We start from the raw sequence: 15,161 nt of genomic DNA, 5'->3' as shown, positions 1-15,161 counted from the left end.
GAAGAAAGTGGTCTACATCTTAGTTGACCTCAGGGTGAGTAAATTAACAGCAAGTGTAATTAGTTTATTTTGCTATCGTATGACTAGCTAGGCCTCCTTAACATGGAGTGACAAATTGGGATAAAAGATGTGCATAAAATGTGTTTTAACCAGAGGCATCTCCCTTATACAATATATTACAGCTGCAGACAACCTCTGAAACGAGCTGATATAAAAACGGTATTGTTTATTCATGAGGTGTTCCCAACTATCAACCATTTGTCACGATAACTGTCACCTCGTGCAAGACAAAATGTGGAAAACAACACTTTATTGCCAGCTAAACCTTTACAACCTTAGCAGGAAAGGAATTAGTCGTGATTTCAGGGCTATTGCCCTTCATATGAGCACGCACAAATGTGTTGTTAGACTGACTGAATGATGTTAATCGTGATGAAAGAAAAAACTAGGCAGGTTAACTAGCTAACATGCTTGCTGGTGTGGAATTAGCTCTGATCTCATTCACAGCTTGATCCCGATGGATATATTCAGATAATACACATGTTTTCTTCATTATCTGATAAAGGACTTCATTCGGGAGGGATGTAGCGCATATCTACATGCCCTGGAGAATAAATTCAGACACAGTTACAGTGTGTTTTAAATTACCAGCACACAGCAGCTTTGGTGAAAGGCTGAGAGAGTGTTTTCACGTCATCTATTTTGCTCCGTAATCAGAAACGTTCTTAACGACCTGCATAATGGCCTGTCAAGAGCCGTTGTATTCTCCGTCCATGGACACCTCCCTCCTCAGCAATTATTGATTTGAGGAAATACAATGCGTCCAGAGCCTTAATCAGAAGCTATTGTTGCCCACCTGAGCTATACACATTTAAGGAAATCACTCCTTTTTTATACCTGCTGCTCGAGCCATGCAAGAGGATCTTGAGGGAGATTGCAATTGAATTTTAATCCTCTGATTTGGAAACCAGCATATAGGGCCCTATCATACACCCGGCGCAATGTGGCGCAAGGCGCGGCGCAATAGTCTTTTGCTAGTTTCAGCTTGGCGCAAGAGTCGTTTTGAGGCGTTGCGCTACGCTGTTTAAACAGCAAATGCATTAGCGCTGATATGTGCGCCCATAGGCGTTCTGGTCTAAAAAGGAAGGTGTTCTGAGGCGCACTGCTGCTGCGTTGCTATTTTGAGAAACTATAATAGATTTTTCATTAGACCAAAACTAACCCGGTCTAAACTCCAGCGCAGAGTTGCGCCTCGCTTACACACTGCTTAAAGAGCCCATATTATACATGAAATAGGGTCATATCTTGGTTGTAAGGGTCTCCAACAACAGTTTAATATGCATGCAAGGTCAAAAAACACTTTCGTGGTCTTATAATCTGCATTTATTTTTACCTAATTATCCCAGCGACTCCCGTATGAATCGTCCAGTGATTCATTTGTTCCCCTCCTTAGCGCGAAGCTAATCTGCGCTGATTGGACAAATGACAGTCTGTTGCGATTGGTCGACTGCCTTCAGTCAGAGAGTGAAATGCCAAACAGCTAATCAGCAATATAAAAGTAATCACAGTTCATACACGCTCGATAGTGTAGGCGTGGATTTTAGCTGCCAGTGGGTCAATGTAAATACAGACTATGGACTTGAAAATTCAGACGACTGACTATTTTATTGAGCAAAAACTCCAAAAACAGTTGAGGAGATCTCCTAGCTTCTCACTCTGCTCTTTTCACAGACACACACACACATATTGCACAAACACACACACGCACTTAATCCTGCTCCGGACGACAACGCGCGCACACACACACACACACACACACACACCTCCGGACGACAGCGCGCGCACACGCACACACAGACACACACTCTACTCCTCGTCCACGGAGCTCCGTTAACAAAGCAGCACGCGTCGCGTTTTTAACGTGATAAGAGAATATAGCCAGTTAACCTGATACAGTACACGCGGTTACAAGTAACAAATCACAACTAAATACATTTGCAAGCTAGAGTCAACTTTAATCGCACGTACTTACACTTGAGAAATGGAGGAAGAAAAATCCATCCTGACATGTCCAGTAGTAAGTTACTCTTTACTGATCCTTCCTTTAACAAACGCTGATGAAGTATTTTTTGTAGCATGTAGTTTCCAGAAGTTTCCAGTAGTTTCCAACTGCTTGGCTATAATGCTGAGGTTTCATCTTTGGGTAGAGACTCCATATATCCATCTGCAGTGTGACTTCAATCGACCGGCATGTTTGTTTGTGTGTGTGTGTGTGTGTGTGTGTGTCTGCGTTACTGCGTCAGAGGGCCTCAGGTTTGAAATCTCCCGGGAATAACTTGGTTTCGTTCGTACGTCATGGCGAAACACCTAATGAATCGGTATCAAGGCGACTCGTTTGAAGCACTATGAGTCGACTCTTTTATAGATGAATCAACAGTTTTAAACACTGTACACTAACAGATTTAAGCCTTAGCTGGATACTTCACTTCACTTAGAGCTGTGTTACACACTACATGGAGGGGAATTTTCAAAAACCCATAATATGGGCTCTTTAATACGCACAAGAGAGCAATAGGCAAATATCTTTACATATGAAAAAGTTTAAATATTAAGGATATATATATATATATATATATATATATATATAGGATATAATAAGAATAGATATAGGATATAAATATAAAGGATTAAAATATTACAAAACATATTATTTTCCAGCCTACATAAATATGAAAAATCACTGCTTTTATGTCTTCTTCATCTCGGGAGGCTTGTTCAGGCCTTTTTTTTAAATTATTATTAGCAGTATTATTTATTATATCCATATTTATATTTGTTTTATTAAAAACATGCTTAGATTTGCCCACCTGTCAGGTTTTGGACCATAAGGGGCACAGCATGTGTTTTAGGATATAACTCAGGTTTTTGACCACACTTTGTTATTATTGTTCATTTTTTCGTTTGCTGGAAATTAGAACTGAATTTAGAAATAGTTTTGAAACGAATATTTGCGCTTAACAAATGCAATTAATTATTTATAGACTAATTGATGTCTGTGCATAAAGGTTTCCCTATCCAAGCGCGAATGTGAAAGTAGTTCCATTATCTCTCATTCTCACGCAGTAGATGCTCTGTTTAACAGTTTTCTGTTAAAAAAACTGTTAACTGTTTGCTAGTGAAATGCTCAGTTTTTCCACTTAGACTTACTTTACGTCCTGTAAATAGCGAATGCGCTCTTGGCGCGACGCAGCTGGCTCTTAAAGGGAATGGGAGATGAGGCTCTAATTGGTTTATTCTCAAAACACACCTATAAATCATTAAGAAAATAAACTCAACCCTTTTAGACCATGCGCCATGACGCAAAGCAGATTTTCCCATCCTTAAATTAGCAAAAATGCGTTCTGACACGCCCAGAAAGCGTTTGCGCTCTGCGTTTTGTGCTCTGCGTTTTGCGCTCTGCGCATGGACTGTCAAAATAGAGCCCATTGAGTTTAAAAGATTGGTCACACTTTATTTTTATGGCCCGTTTGTTGAATTTAAGTTACATTGCATCTACATGCCAACTAATTCTCATTAGATTATAAGTAGATTGTTAGGTTGGGGTTAGGGTTTGTTTAAGTTGACATGTATTTGCTAGGTTTCTTATAGTCAGTTAAATGTCTGTTGAAGGTGTCAACAGATATTAAGTAGACAGTCTACTAATACTCAAATGGACCATCAAAATAAAGTGTTACAGAAAAGATTCATCTTTGTTTGTTTGTTTAAATCATCATTCAAAAATGTTCCTAGATTATACATGTGTTGCTTTCATTATGAACTACTAATTCTGCTTTCTTACACTAATTAAAGTGATGAGATATAATATATTCTGGTTCAGGTTTTACTAGTTCATTTATTTATTTATTTTGCTTTTGCATTTAATGCTTTAATTAAAAAAATTCCGCTTTTAATTAATTTCAGATGAAGATTGTAAAAGAACATTCTAGACTGCATGACTGTATGTTGATTTATTAATATGGATTTAAATTGATGGTCGCTTTAGAACTTTTCTTCACAATAATTATTGGTTTAAAGCTTTACTCAAGGTGCATGTTCCTGCATTACAGTCAAATTTGGAAAAGTTAAGGTTATTAGTTATAGTAATGGTAATAGTAACATTTATTATATATATAAACATAGTTAACTTGCAGTTCTATAGTACACTGCCTGACAGAAGCCTATCCAAGTTTTAGGATACTACAACAAATAATAACTTGACTTCTAGTTGATCATTTGGTTTCAGAAGTGGCTTATATGAAAGGCAAAGGCATCTAGATTACACCTATTTTTGTTTGTGATGATTGTGTTGCAGTTCAACAGATGATTCATCTGAAAAATCTACCAAATGATCAACTAGAAGTCAAGTTATTATTTGTTGCTTTTACTGGTATAGACAACAAGACTTTTGTCAGGTATTGTATATAGGTGATGTCTATGTGTACATTTTACCTTGTGTTTCATGTTTGCTTTAAGTAATGCTACAACTTTACTATTAGTTTTAGTATTAGTAAGGTTATGCCGAGTTCAGACTGCATGATTTTAGCCCCGATTGTGACTCTGTGACAGGTTTTGAGAAATCGCTGACAAGTGCCTGAAATCAAAGGCAAATCGTTGCTCGTGCATGTGAGTGACAATCACACAGTATGAACTATCAAAGACGCGATCTGAGAGAATCGCCGATGGGTCGCTGATGCCTGTGAGATATTTGGCGTGCTAAATATCTGGAGCTGTCGGCGATTCAAATCCTGCTGTGTGACATTAGTTTTGACTGAAAATAACATCAGCGATCACCTACAGCCAATGAGAGAGCAGCATCCACTTGTGTGTGTGTACCTGCAGGCCAGCGGGAGGTTGGGGTAGAAGTTAAAAGCGCTTATTTTTCGATTTATTTGGACCCAAGAAGTGGAGGAAAAACTAGTGGAGGTTTGACAGCAGCACCCGTGTCTGTTTGACTTTTCATACAGAAAGTTAAAAAAGAAAGTTGAGGAGAAGTTGCTAATTTCCTTCAAACCCAGGTGAGCAAATATGTACATTTTCTACCCCATTAAAGGCTTCTTTCTTGTTATGAAGTTTATAACAACAGACTATGTGTTTTTGGCTGTGAGACATAGTTTGGACGAAGTTGTCGGCAATTCTTCCTGTTGTAAAGTCATGCAATGTGAAAGCCCCTGTCGCCCATCCATCTTGCAGTGTAAACAAAGCAGTGACAAAACGCTAGCCCAGATAGTCCTGCAGTGTGAAAACGTCTGTGACACGACTACTTAGAAAATCATGCAGTCTGAACTCGGCATTAGAGTTTTGGTGGAGCATCATAATAAAGTCTTTGTAGATGCTAAGCAGGCAGTCTATAAATACTTTAAAGACCACCAGTGGACATGCAATATCTTACTTGTAATTAGGCCCACACGGAATCTGCGTGCGCAGAATTGCGAAGATTTTTAGCCCATCATTAATTCTGTTTATTTACTTAAGTAAATGTGTGTACATTTTTATTTATTCCGTTTTTAAATTAATTACAGTAATATTATTGACTAATATGAAAATATTCACATGATTCATGAATAGTTTGTAAAGTAATATTTATCGTCTTTTAGTAGAGATATTATAGGAGAGACTTTGTTTACAAGCTAAAGTGGATCTAATTAGATTAGATTAGATTAGATTCAACTTTATTGTCATTACACATGTACAAGTACAATGCAACGAAATGCAGTTTAGGTCTAACCAGCAGTGCAATATGCAGCAAGTGCAGGATACAGGAATAAGTTATAAAGTGCAGTTATAGAAAACTATGGTGATATTTACAGCTGGGATGGATGTACTATGAACATTATATACAGGTTGGATAAGCTATGAACAGATTTACAATATATGAATATATGTGCAGGTTGCTATCAATAATCAGTAGTGTGCAGATAGATAAACATGATTACAAGTGTATATGTAACAATATATGAATATATGTACAGGGATAGATAAACATGATTACAAGTGTATATGTAACAATATATGAATATATGTACAGGGATAGATAAACATGATTACAAGTGTATATGTAACAATATATGAATATATGTACAGGGATAGATAAACATGATTACAAGTGTATATGTAACAATATATGAATATATGTACCGGGATAGATAAACATGATTACAAGTGTATATGTAACAATATATGAATATATGTACAGGGATAGATAAACATGATTACAAGTGTATATGTAACAATATATGAATATATGTACCGGGATAGATAAACATGATTACAAGTGTATATGTTACAATATATGAATATATGTACAGGGATAGATGAACATGATTACATGTGTATATGTTACAATATATGAATATATGTACAGGGATAGATAAACATGATTACAAGTGTATATGTAACAATATATGAATATATGTACCGGGATAGATAAACATGATTACAAGTGTATATGTAACAATATATGAATATATGTACCGAGATAGATAAACATGATTACAAGTGTATATGTTACAATATATGAATATATGTACAGGGATAGATGAACATGATTACAAGTGTATATGTTACAATATATGAATATATGTACAGGGATAGATAAACATGATTACAAGTGTATATGTTACAATATATGAATATATGTACAGGGATAGATGAACATGATTACAAGTGTATATGTTACAATATATGAATATATGTACAGGGATAGATGAACAGGATTACATGTGTAAATGTTACAATATATGAATATATGTGCAGGTTGCTATTAATAATCAGTAGTGTGCAGATAAATAAACATGATTACAAGTGTATATGATTTGCATTGTAAACAATTATTAAAAGTTAAAAAGTTATTACTTTTATTTCATATATTAAGGTTTAGGTATGATATTCCCAAAATAATTCCGCATAAATCCGCAGATTTTCAACAAAACTTTGCACAGAAATAGCAAAAAATGTCTGTAGATTCCGTCTGGCCCTGCTTATAATCAACAAATTGTCTGGGCATCAGAATAAAGTGTCACAACTTGTTGTTAGACAATCACTACAGTCTGTTGTTTGAATGTAATTAATAGCTAATTCTGCTGTGTCTTTTCTGGAACAAATTTCAGAATAACACAAATGTTAGTTACTCAATATTAAAAGATCTTTTTAGAAATATGTCTCACTTACTTACAAAGGCAAAGCATCACGGCTGAGCCTCTGTCATGATACTCCAGACGTGTGAATTAGCTTTTATCATCTCTCTTATTGTGCTAGTGCATTTTTGTTTTGTCTTGGGACTCCGTGGTCTACAAAGCATATTAATTTGTGTGGTTTTCTCTTCTGTTGTTTTGGGCTATGGAGTTCATGTGCGCCTAATAATCCTTTCGTGTATATCTTTGTGTAAAGCGGCAGATGTAATGAAGGCTCTGGTGAAGCAAGGCCGCTGTCTCAACACATCTGCAGCCTCATGGGCTCTCCGGCTTCTTTTCTGGGCTCCCGATCGTCCTCTTTGTCTCAGGGAAACAATGAGCTCCAATAGGACGCAGATGAATGGAAGAAAATAGCTTTTGCAGTGCACATACAGGGAAAAAAAAAAAGCCCCACAAGCCAGCTGCGATTTCTTTTCGACAGTGAAGTTCATCCCCACCCCAGCTCTGAGCCTCGGAGATTTGTCTGCAGGAGCGATCAGCCACACAAGTGACAACCATAATCAGCCATTTATTTATTTATCCTTGTCTCCTGCTAGGACGTAATTAGATTTTAATTAAAGGATAAAGATAATGCGTCTGTATTTGGGTGCCCGAGAGCGACCTCTCTATTGAAGAGACAGAATTTGCCTGTACAATCGTGGACTGCATTAGAATTCGGTTGAACTGAATGTGAACCGGAGGTGTCACTTTTGCAAACTCTTCCTTCTTTATCTTTCCAGACATGGCACACGTTGTGCCGGCGAGGTGGCAGCAGCAGCGAACAATGGCGTCTGCGGAGTGGGTGTGGCTTACAATGCCAAAATTGGAGGTGAGTGATTGGCAAATTTGCATATGCAAATCGGATCCATCAAGACAGTCAGGCATTGAAGCTTTTTAAGAAGCTCTCATTTCCTAGTCTTTGTGCACGTGTCGTCACGCTGCTCCGGACTAATCTAAAACACTTTATCTTTCAATTATAAAACGCATCCATTAAGGTGAATATCTGGGTTATTCCAGTCACATTGAGCGCAATCAAGGCCAGACATTGCTGCAGGCGAGCGCAAATTCCACATCTTTTACTTACTAGTCTTTGTAGGAAAATATTTCTACATCTAGATGCGAGTGATTAAGGCAGAGGCCGTTGCCTGAGCCTGCATGTGATTTCTGTGTTTTTCTGTGTCTTCATTATGAGGATAAGTCTGCCTCTGTGTGTGTGTGTGTGTGTGTGTGTATAGACAGCAGATGTTGTTGATCTAATTGGCCGCTGGGTCGTGTGTGTGTGGGTGCATGAAGTGTCTGAATCCTGTTGCTCGGATTATTATTAATCAAACAAACGGCCACGGAATCACTCTTTTTTAATTAGATTTTTCTTCCCCTTCTTACGCCGCGTTCTAGTCGGACACTAAACAAGCAATTCATCTCCGACCAAAGAAGTTAGACTTTGAAAATAACATTTACACATTAAAAAGTTTGTGTTTGGTTGGGAAATATTTTCCATTTTCAAGTTGCAGTGGCTTTATAAAAGCTAAATAAGTATGCGTTTTAGCTGTAATAGCACACGTAATACTTTATTATTCTTACATTCTATCTCTATTCTCTAGTTAACTATATACTAAAGCTAGTTATAAATATAAACATCTATAATTATTTGATCGAGGTATTTTTTGCCCAATTGTATTATGGAAAACTCTAAGAAAGAGGCTGCTAACGGGAGGGAGCTTCGGGCTCGAGGATCTCATGAGCTCAGGGCTCTTTCCCGGGACAGCATGCCAAACTAGCTTAACTCTTAAAATGCCAGTTAAAATGTACTATTGTTTATTCATATATTTAGTTTTTTAGTTATGATACTCCTAAAATCATTCCACATTAATCCGCAGAATTTTTACAAAACAGAAATAGAAATAGAAATTTATAGAAATAGCCAAAAATGTCCGCAGAATCTGTCTGGCCCACCTAATGAGTAAATGTCAGTACTTTACGTCAGTATGATGTTGGTTGACTCGACACAACCTAAAATCAACAAAATATCAATGTCGTTATTGGACGCCATGATAACATTGTCTTTAGACACTGGCAACCTACATCTTATATTTAAAACCTAATATTTAAATCTTATGATGTTGTGTCTGCTGGGATGATTCTGGAAAAAAAGTAGTATGCGGATTTGCTGCTTATTATTTAAAGCTACCATTTTATTCATCACAGTAATTTGATCGAAAGTGACAATAAAGACATGTTTTTATGTCAAACAATTCTGAAAAGAAAAAGAATCAGACATTCGAAAATAACATTTTGGTCACACTTTACAATAAGGTTCCTTACTTAATGATAATTAATGCATTTACTAACATGAACAAACAATGAACAGCACATTTACTACTGCATTTGTTCATGTTAGTTAACGTTAGTTAATGAAAATACAGTAGTTCATTGTTAGTTCATGTTAACTCATGGTGCATTAACTAATGTTAACAAGCATGCACTCGAATGTTAATAATGCATTAGTAAATGTTCAATTATGATTAATAAATGCTGTACATGTGTTGTTCATGATTAGTTCATGTTAGTAAATGCATTAACTAATGAACCTTATTGTAAAGTGTTACCAAAATTTTAATAATAATAATGTGTGATCAATTAAATGCTGTCTCTGCTGTCACATTTGGACATCCTTTGCATAATTGGATGAATCAAAAACCTCAGTTAAGCCTCATTGGTCAAACTCCTTCTTCTAATAGTTTTAGATTTAACATCAGATATAGTCTGCTCAGCTTTGGTTTTGTCTTCAGTTCGAGTAGAGCAATTTGTGCTGCACACTTGTGCACCTTCTTCATTTCGTTTTCATTTTCTCTTGAAAATGTCCATCAGTTTACAGACAGCACATTTCTGCAAAACCCATTTTTCCTGTCTCTCTGGTATCTTCATTGACTCGCTTTCTGTCTGTCTCTGCTCTGCATGCAGGTGTGCGCATGTTGGATGGAGAGGTAACAGATGTTGTGGAGGCTCAGTCTCTAAGCTTGAACTCCCAGCACATCCACATTTACAGCGCCAGCTGGGGCCCAGAGGATGATGGGAAGACAGTGGACGGCCCTGCCAAACTGGCCAAAGAAGCTTTTCTGCAGGGAGTCACAGAGGTCAGTGCAGACTTGAAGAGATTTTGCAGTTGGAGGTCTTCAGGTCATGATACTGTTACTTGCTGGTAAGCGATTCGGCCGCAGGATAAATGCATAACTGGTCATAGCCTTAAAAATCTGATTACAATCTATATGTACTGCCAGTACAGGGTGAGGGTTGTTCCATTTCGATGCACTACTTCTCATTGTTTTTTTATATAAACACACGCTTAATGGACATGATCGTTACACTTGTGTCTTTTGAAGCGACTCTTGCTGTTTCTCTATATTTCGTGTCCTCGTGTTCTCGTGTAACGTCATCATCAACCACCAATGTTCAGACCTCAAGAACAGAGTACTTGATATCTGGATATTGAGGATGCATCAAATGCAGACTTGAATGCAGTACTCGCTCTAGAACTCCCAGAAGTCATTGCAGCTAAATAAAGGAGGTTGGAAAGGGTGCATTTTATATACCAAATTATTTTTAAAGTTCAGAATTATAATTTATCTCAAGAAATTCCCCTTAATGAGGCAGTGAAAGTATTTCTTTCACCAGAAAATCAATAAAGTTCATTTATTTATAGAGCACATTTACACTAACAGTCACTAAGCAGGGCTCGAAATTGCGACCATTTTGGTCGCATATGCGCCCGAAAATTAATCTATGCGACCTCATAATATATCTGGGAGCATTAGTGCGACTGCAGATAATGGTTGTAGTGCGACCTGTTTTGATTTTTTGTAAAAACGTGCTGAATCGCTCTTCCCTGCCGCTATATTGGTTCATATTAGCTGTTATTCAATCAAGGTATTCCGCTGTCAGATGACAGGGAAGGAGCTTTTATGACCACGGGAAATGCAAACGGCTGAAGAGTAAAAACTTAAAGCACACAGGTTTGCAAACCCCACCTAAAGTTGAGGCGCAGATGAGAGCGATCATGACACGTCACGTGGTGAATAATGATCCGCCAGCTGAGATCAATCGAGTACGCGCTTCTTGGAGAAGGTGCCCGCATCTCCATGCGTTGCATTCACTGCGTGTTCAGCGCAAACGTCCGCTAAAAGTCAAATCTAATACTGTACATATTATCGCCAAAGAAGCTCGCCTTTACTAAGTTTACGCTGAAACTGCGGCTCATAACAAAGACCGGTATTGCGCCTATGGTTAGCGCAAGAATCCTGCTCTGCCTGCTCATAAATTGGGTCGGCTGACTCGCCTGCTTTTCCACTAACACGGAAAAATGAAGATCAGCTCAGACTGAACCTTTAAATTGACACAAACTGAAACCAAATCTTTTAAAGAGTGATAGAAGTGAGACTTTACTTTCTTTTGTATATTCTTTTTTGAGGTGTATATTATTTTTTTAATTTATTTACTGATGACTGCCTTTGCAGCTTTCATCATTGAATTGAATTATTTATTATAATCTTTTGTTTGTTTTGTAGCAGAAATATTATTTATTAAATTGACATGCATATAAAAACAGCAGCACAAAATCAATATTTCTTACTGCAATGCTTCATTTTTGTTTGATGCAAACTATACAATTATTTTTCATAAAGTAACAGACTTTTTATAGATAACCTACATTCATGCACATTCAAGGCAGCATCATAATGAGAAATGGAATTCATTGTTACTATTTTTGTCATTTTTTATCATCATTAATATTCTATGGCCTAATTATTAGACATTCATTTTAGAATTATTGCACACAAATATCAATGTCTTCGCAGCATTAGTTAGATAGTTGTTTCTGGTTTTTGTCAGTCCTATTAATGTTGTTTTAAAATACAATAAATCCCTTTAAAAGCTATTTGCAGCGGTGCTCATTCATTTTTGGTGGGTGCTCCTAAATTTTTTCTGATGCTCCTAAAAATTTTTGGGTGCTCCTAAATATTTGAAGTTGGGAGCACCGGTGCTACAAAGTAAAAAAGTTAATTTCGAGCCCTGCTAAGTAAGATAAAAAGATAAAAATAAGCCAAAAGAAACAACTCATTGTTCAAATAAATTTAAAAATAAAGCAGTAGAAAGGACTTTTAAAATAATATTAAAAGCCAGGCTAAATAGGTTGATTTTTAGAAGTAATTTAAAAATAGATAGTGAAGCGGGTTTATTTGCTGGATTTCATATTAAATCTGTTTTATTTGTATTGTGCAAAGTATCTATGTAAGGCTTGTACGGCCCGTTAACATGTGAGAAGGTTATGTGACCATTAGAAAGAACGCAGCAGGTGATCGGGCCGGACACTTCGGGGCTCAAAGTTGCTGCAGCCATGATGACCGATCATATAGCGTGAGCACTTATTTATTTATTTATTGCAATAACAAAAGATTTACAGTGGAAGTAAAACAGAATACAGTCTCTACAAACTGTAGTTCATTTTTAAACAATAGGGGAATTATGAATTAAATTTAAGTAGCCTTAAACACAAATAAGGGGCATACTAGAGGACACATAAAAAGGAATAAATATCCACGAATAGGGTTATGTTGGATAATGAAAGCATTTTTAAAAATGCAGTTTAATCCAAAAGGACCCAAATAAGTGAGCTACACTCTAATTAGAAATTTCCCAGAAAGAGCAGGTACATCATGACTATGTTTACATGGACACCGTTAATTTGATTGTAACGCGATTAAGACACTACTCTGATTAAGAGTCTACCAAAACAGATATTTTTGATTAATCACATTAAGGTCATAATCGAACTAAAGAGAAATCAAATTAAGACATGAGTATGCCGATTTTAGTCGCATTATTGAAGTGCATCAAGACATATAAACACCACAATCGAACTATTACCGTCATGTAGGGCTTTTCGCCGTGTTTTGCGAGAGGATAGTCCACACAGACACACATTGTTTGACATGCTGTTTGACACTCTCTGCACCTACCGAGTCAGTGCAGACCACAGACACCTGCATCGTGAAATGCGGATGTTTTTATTTCTTCCATTTAGCATGCGGTATGAACTTCCATTAAAACAACACTCTTCCAGCAGTTCATACTTGCATCCAATATCTCGTTTGCCACGGGGGGGGCATGCCCGCATAAAGTGAAAGTGCCAAACCGCAGTTAAAGTCGACAAATTAATAATGAGACATCCGAAATTGCATGAAACTCTGGAGGAAATGTGGATAGCGCGTTGACGCAATGATATTAATCTAATTATGTGCTTTAACATGTAAAACGGGATCATGAAAGAAACATTCAAAATGCAGCTCATGTAAACGTTTTCATCTTAATTAGATTAAGGCAAATAATTCGATTAGTGATGTCCATGTAAACGAAGTCAGTGTCACTTCTAAAAATTCAGCATAAACGGCTTGACAGGAAATTTAAGTCATAAATGACTTTTCAGAATGAGAAGGTTTTATCTGCATTTACCGTGTTTTTTTTTTTTTTACTCCAATTTGCAAATGTAAGAGAATTTTGATAATTTACATTTAAAGTACATTTAGGGTCTCTGTCATGTTATTGTATGAAAGAGAACTGCTACACACATATTGTTTGCTATATTAAATGCAAAAACTTTGAAGGTCAATATCTCAAAATCATTCAGAACGCAGATAGAACCTTATAATTCCAAGGTGACGATATATAAGTACACCCCTCACAAATCTCTCTTTTAAATTCATATTTATAATAGGAAGCTGTACAATATTATATCTGTGCATATACATTAGATTAGACAGTACTGAAGCCAAATCTGGAGCTTATCTAACAAAATAGCTTACAATAACGGTCCAAAAACTAGTACACCCACATTTATGTGTTATATGAGCAATATCACATGAGTAGCAGTGCGATATTATCTGTATATCGGCACTGGTGTGAGGCGTGCGTTGACATGAGGCTGCAGGCTGAGTGCCTTAGTGCCCCCACCAGTGCCGATATACAGCCATATCACACTGCTACGAGTGTGATATTGCGTTTATACAACAGTTTGACAGCATAATTGTGTATATAAGAACTAAATCAAACATGGAGAGTCTCAAAAACCCTTTTGTATGAGGAACTACTTTCTTCCGCATTGGATTCAAATCATAAGCTGACAGTTAAACAGCTGAGCAAGCTTCTTTTAAAGATTCTAACGACACTTTAGATTTGTAGTGTCTGCTTGTTGCTGGCTGTATGTGGGCGGAGTAATACACAAAGGGTAAAGAGGCTGTATTACTTAAATATATCACGGCTATCAGCCAATCAGATTCGAGAAACAGACAGAACTTTTGGATAAAGAAAAATATTACACACAAATTTAAAAAGAAGGGGAAAAAATGTAAAAATTTAGTTCAAATTTTATAGGTTGAGATTTTTCTGTTTTTAAATTTAATTGTATTATCTTCCAATTTCTAAATATGTTTGGTGACTAAAATATTATTTTAATAAATATATCTGTTTAGTAAATCTGTTTTGTTTAAATGCACCAAAATACACCGCTTGTATTCACTGAGAAATGGATACAAACATTCATTTTTAAAATGGGGTGTTACTTGAGCACTGCAATGAAAACTAATGAATAGCCCCTAATTAAGTTTACTTCCTGCTCAACATGTTTACATATCAAATGCATCAGTGCATAATACAAAATAAATACTGACGTGCATGCATTTCTTATCATTTCCACCCAAGTCATCTCAAGTGTCTCACAGGAAACGGATCGCACTGCTGCTCATTTCTCATAAATTAAAACTTTCCTCAACTTTGTCGACCTACAAATCGCTCATGTCACTGGAAATCAGCGAGTCTCATTGAAAAATGAATGACTTCCAGTGGCGGTGTCACCTCCAGTCAGTGTCAGTGTGAATGCTCACGTCAGGTCATACGAGCAGA

At 36.7% G+C, this 15,161-nt stretch overlaps 1 protein-coding gene across 4 annotated transcripts in view; it reads left to right on the top strand.

Moving 5' to 3' along the window:
- furinb (furin (paired basic amino acid cleaving enzyme) b) overlaps positions 1–15,161 on the top strand; it is a 161,985-nt gene that overhangs the window by 106,795 nt on the left and 40,029 nt on the right. For all 4 annotated transcript variants that reach the window (XM_073942170.1, XM_073942171.1, XM_073942172.1 and 1 more), the window contains 2 exon segments: positions 7,949–8,037; positions 10,170–10,342. In XM_073942170.1, the coding sequence (XP_073798271.1) occupies positions 7,949–8,037; positions 10,170–10,342 (262 nt within the window).

Source organism: Danio rerio, chromosome 25 (assembly GCF_049306965.1).
Source record: "Danio rerio strain Tuebingen ecotype United States chromosome 25, GRCz12tu, whole genome shotgun sequence".
Classification (NCBI taxonomy): Eukaryota; Metazoa; Chordata; class Actinopteri; order Cypriniformes; family Danionidae; genus Danio; species Danio rerio.
The sequence above is the reverse complement of the archived record's forward strand: the minus strand, read 5'-3'. Positions and strand labels throughout refer to the sequence as shown.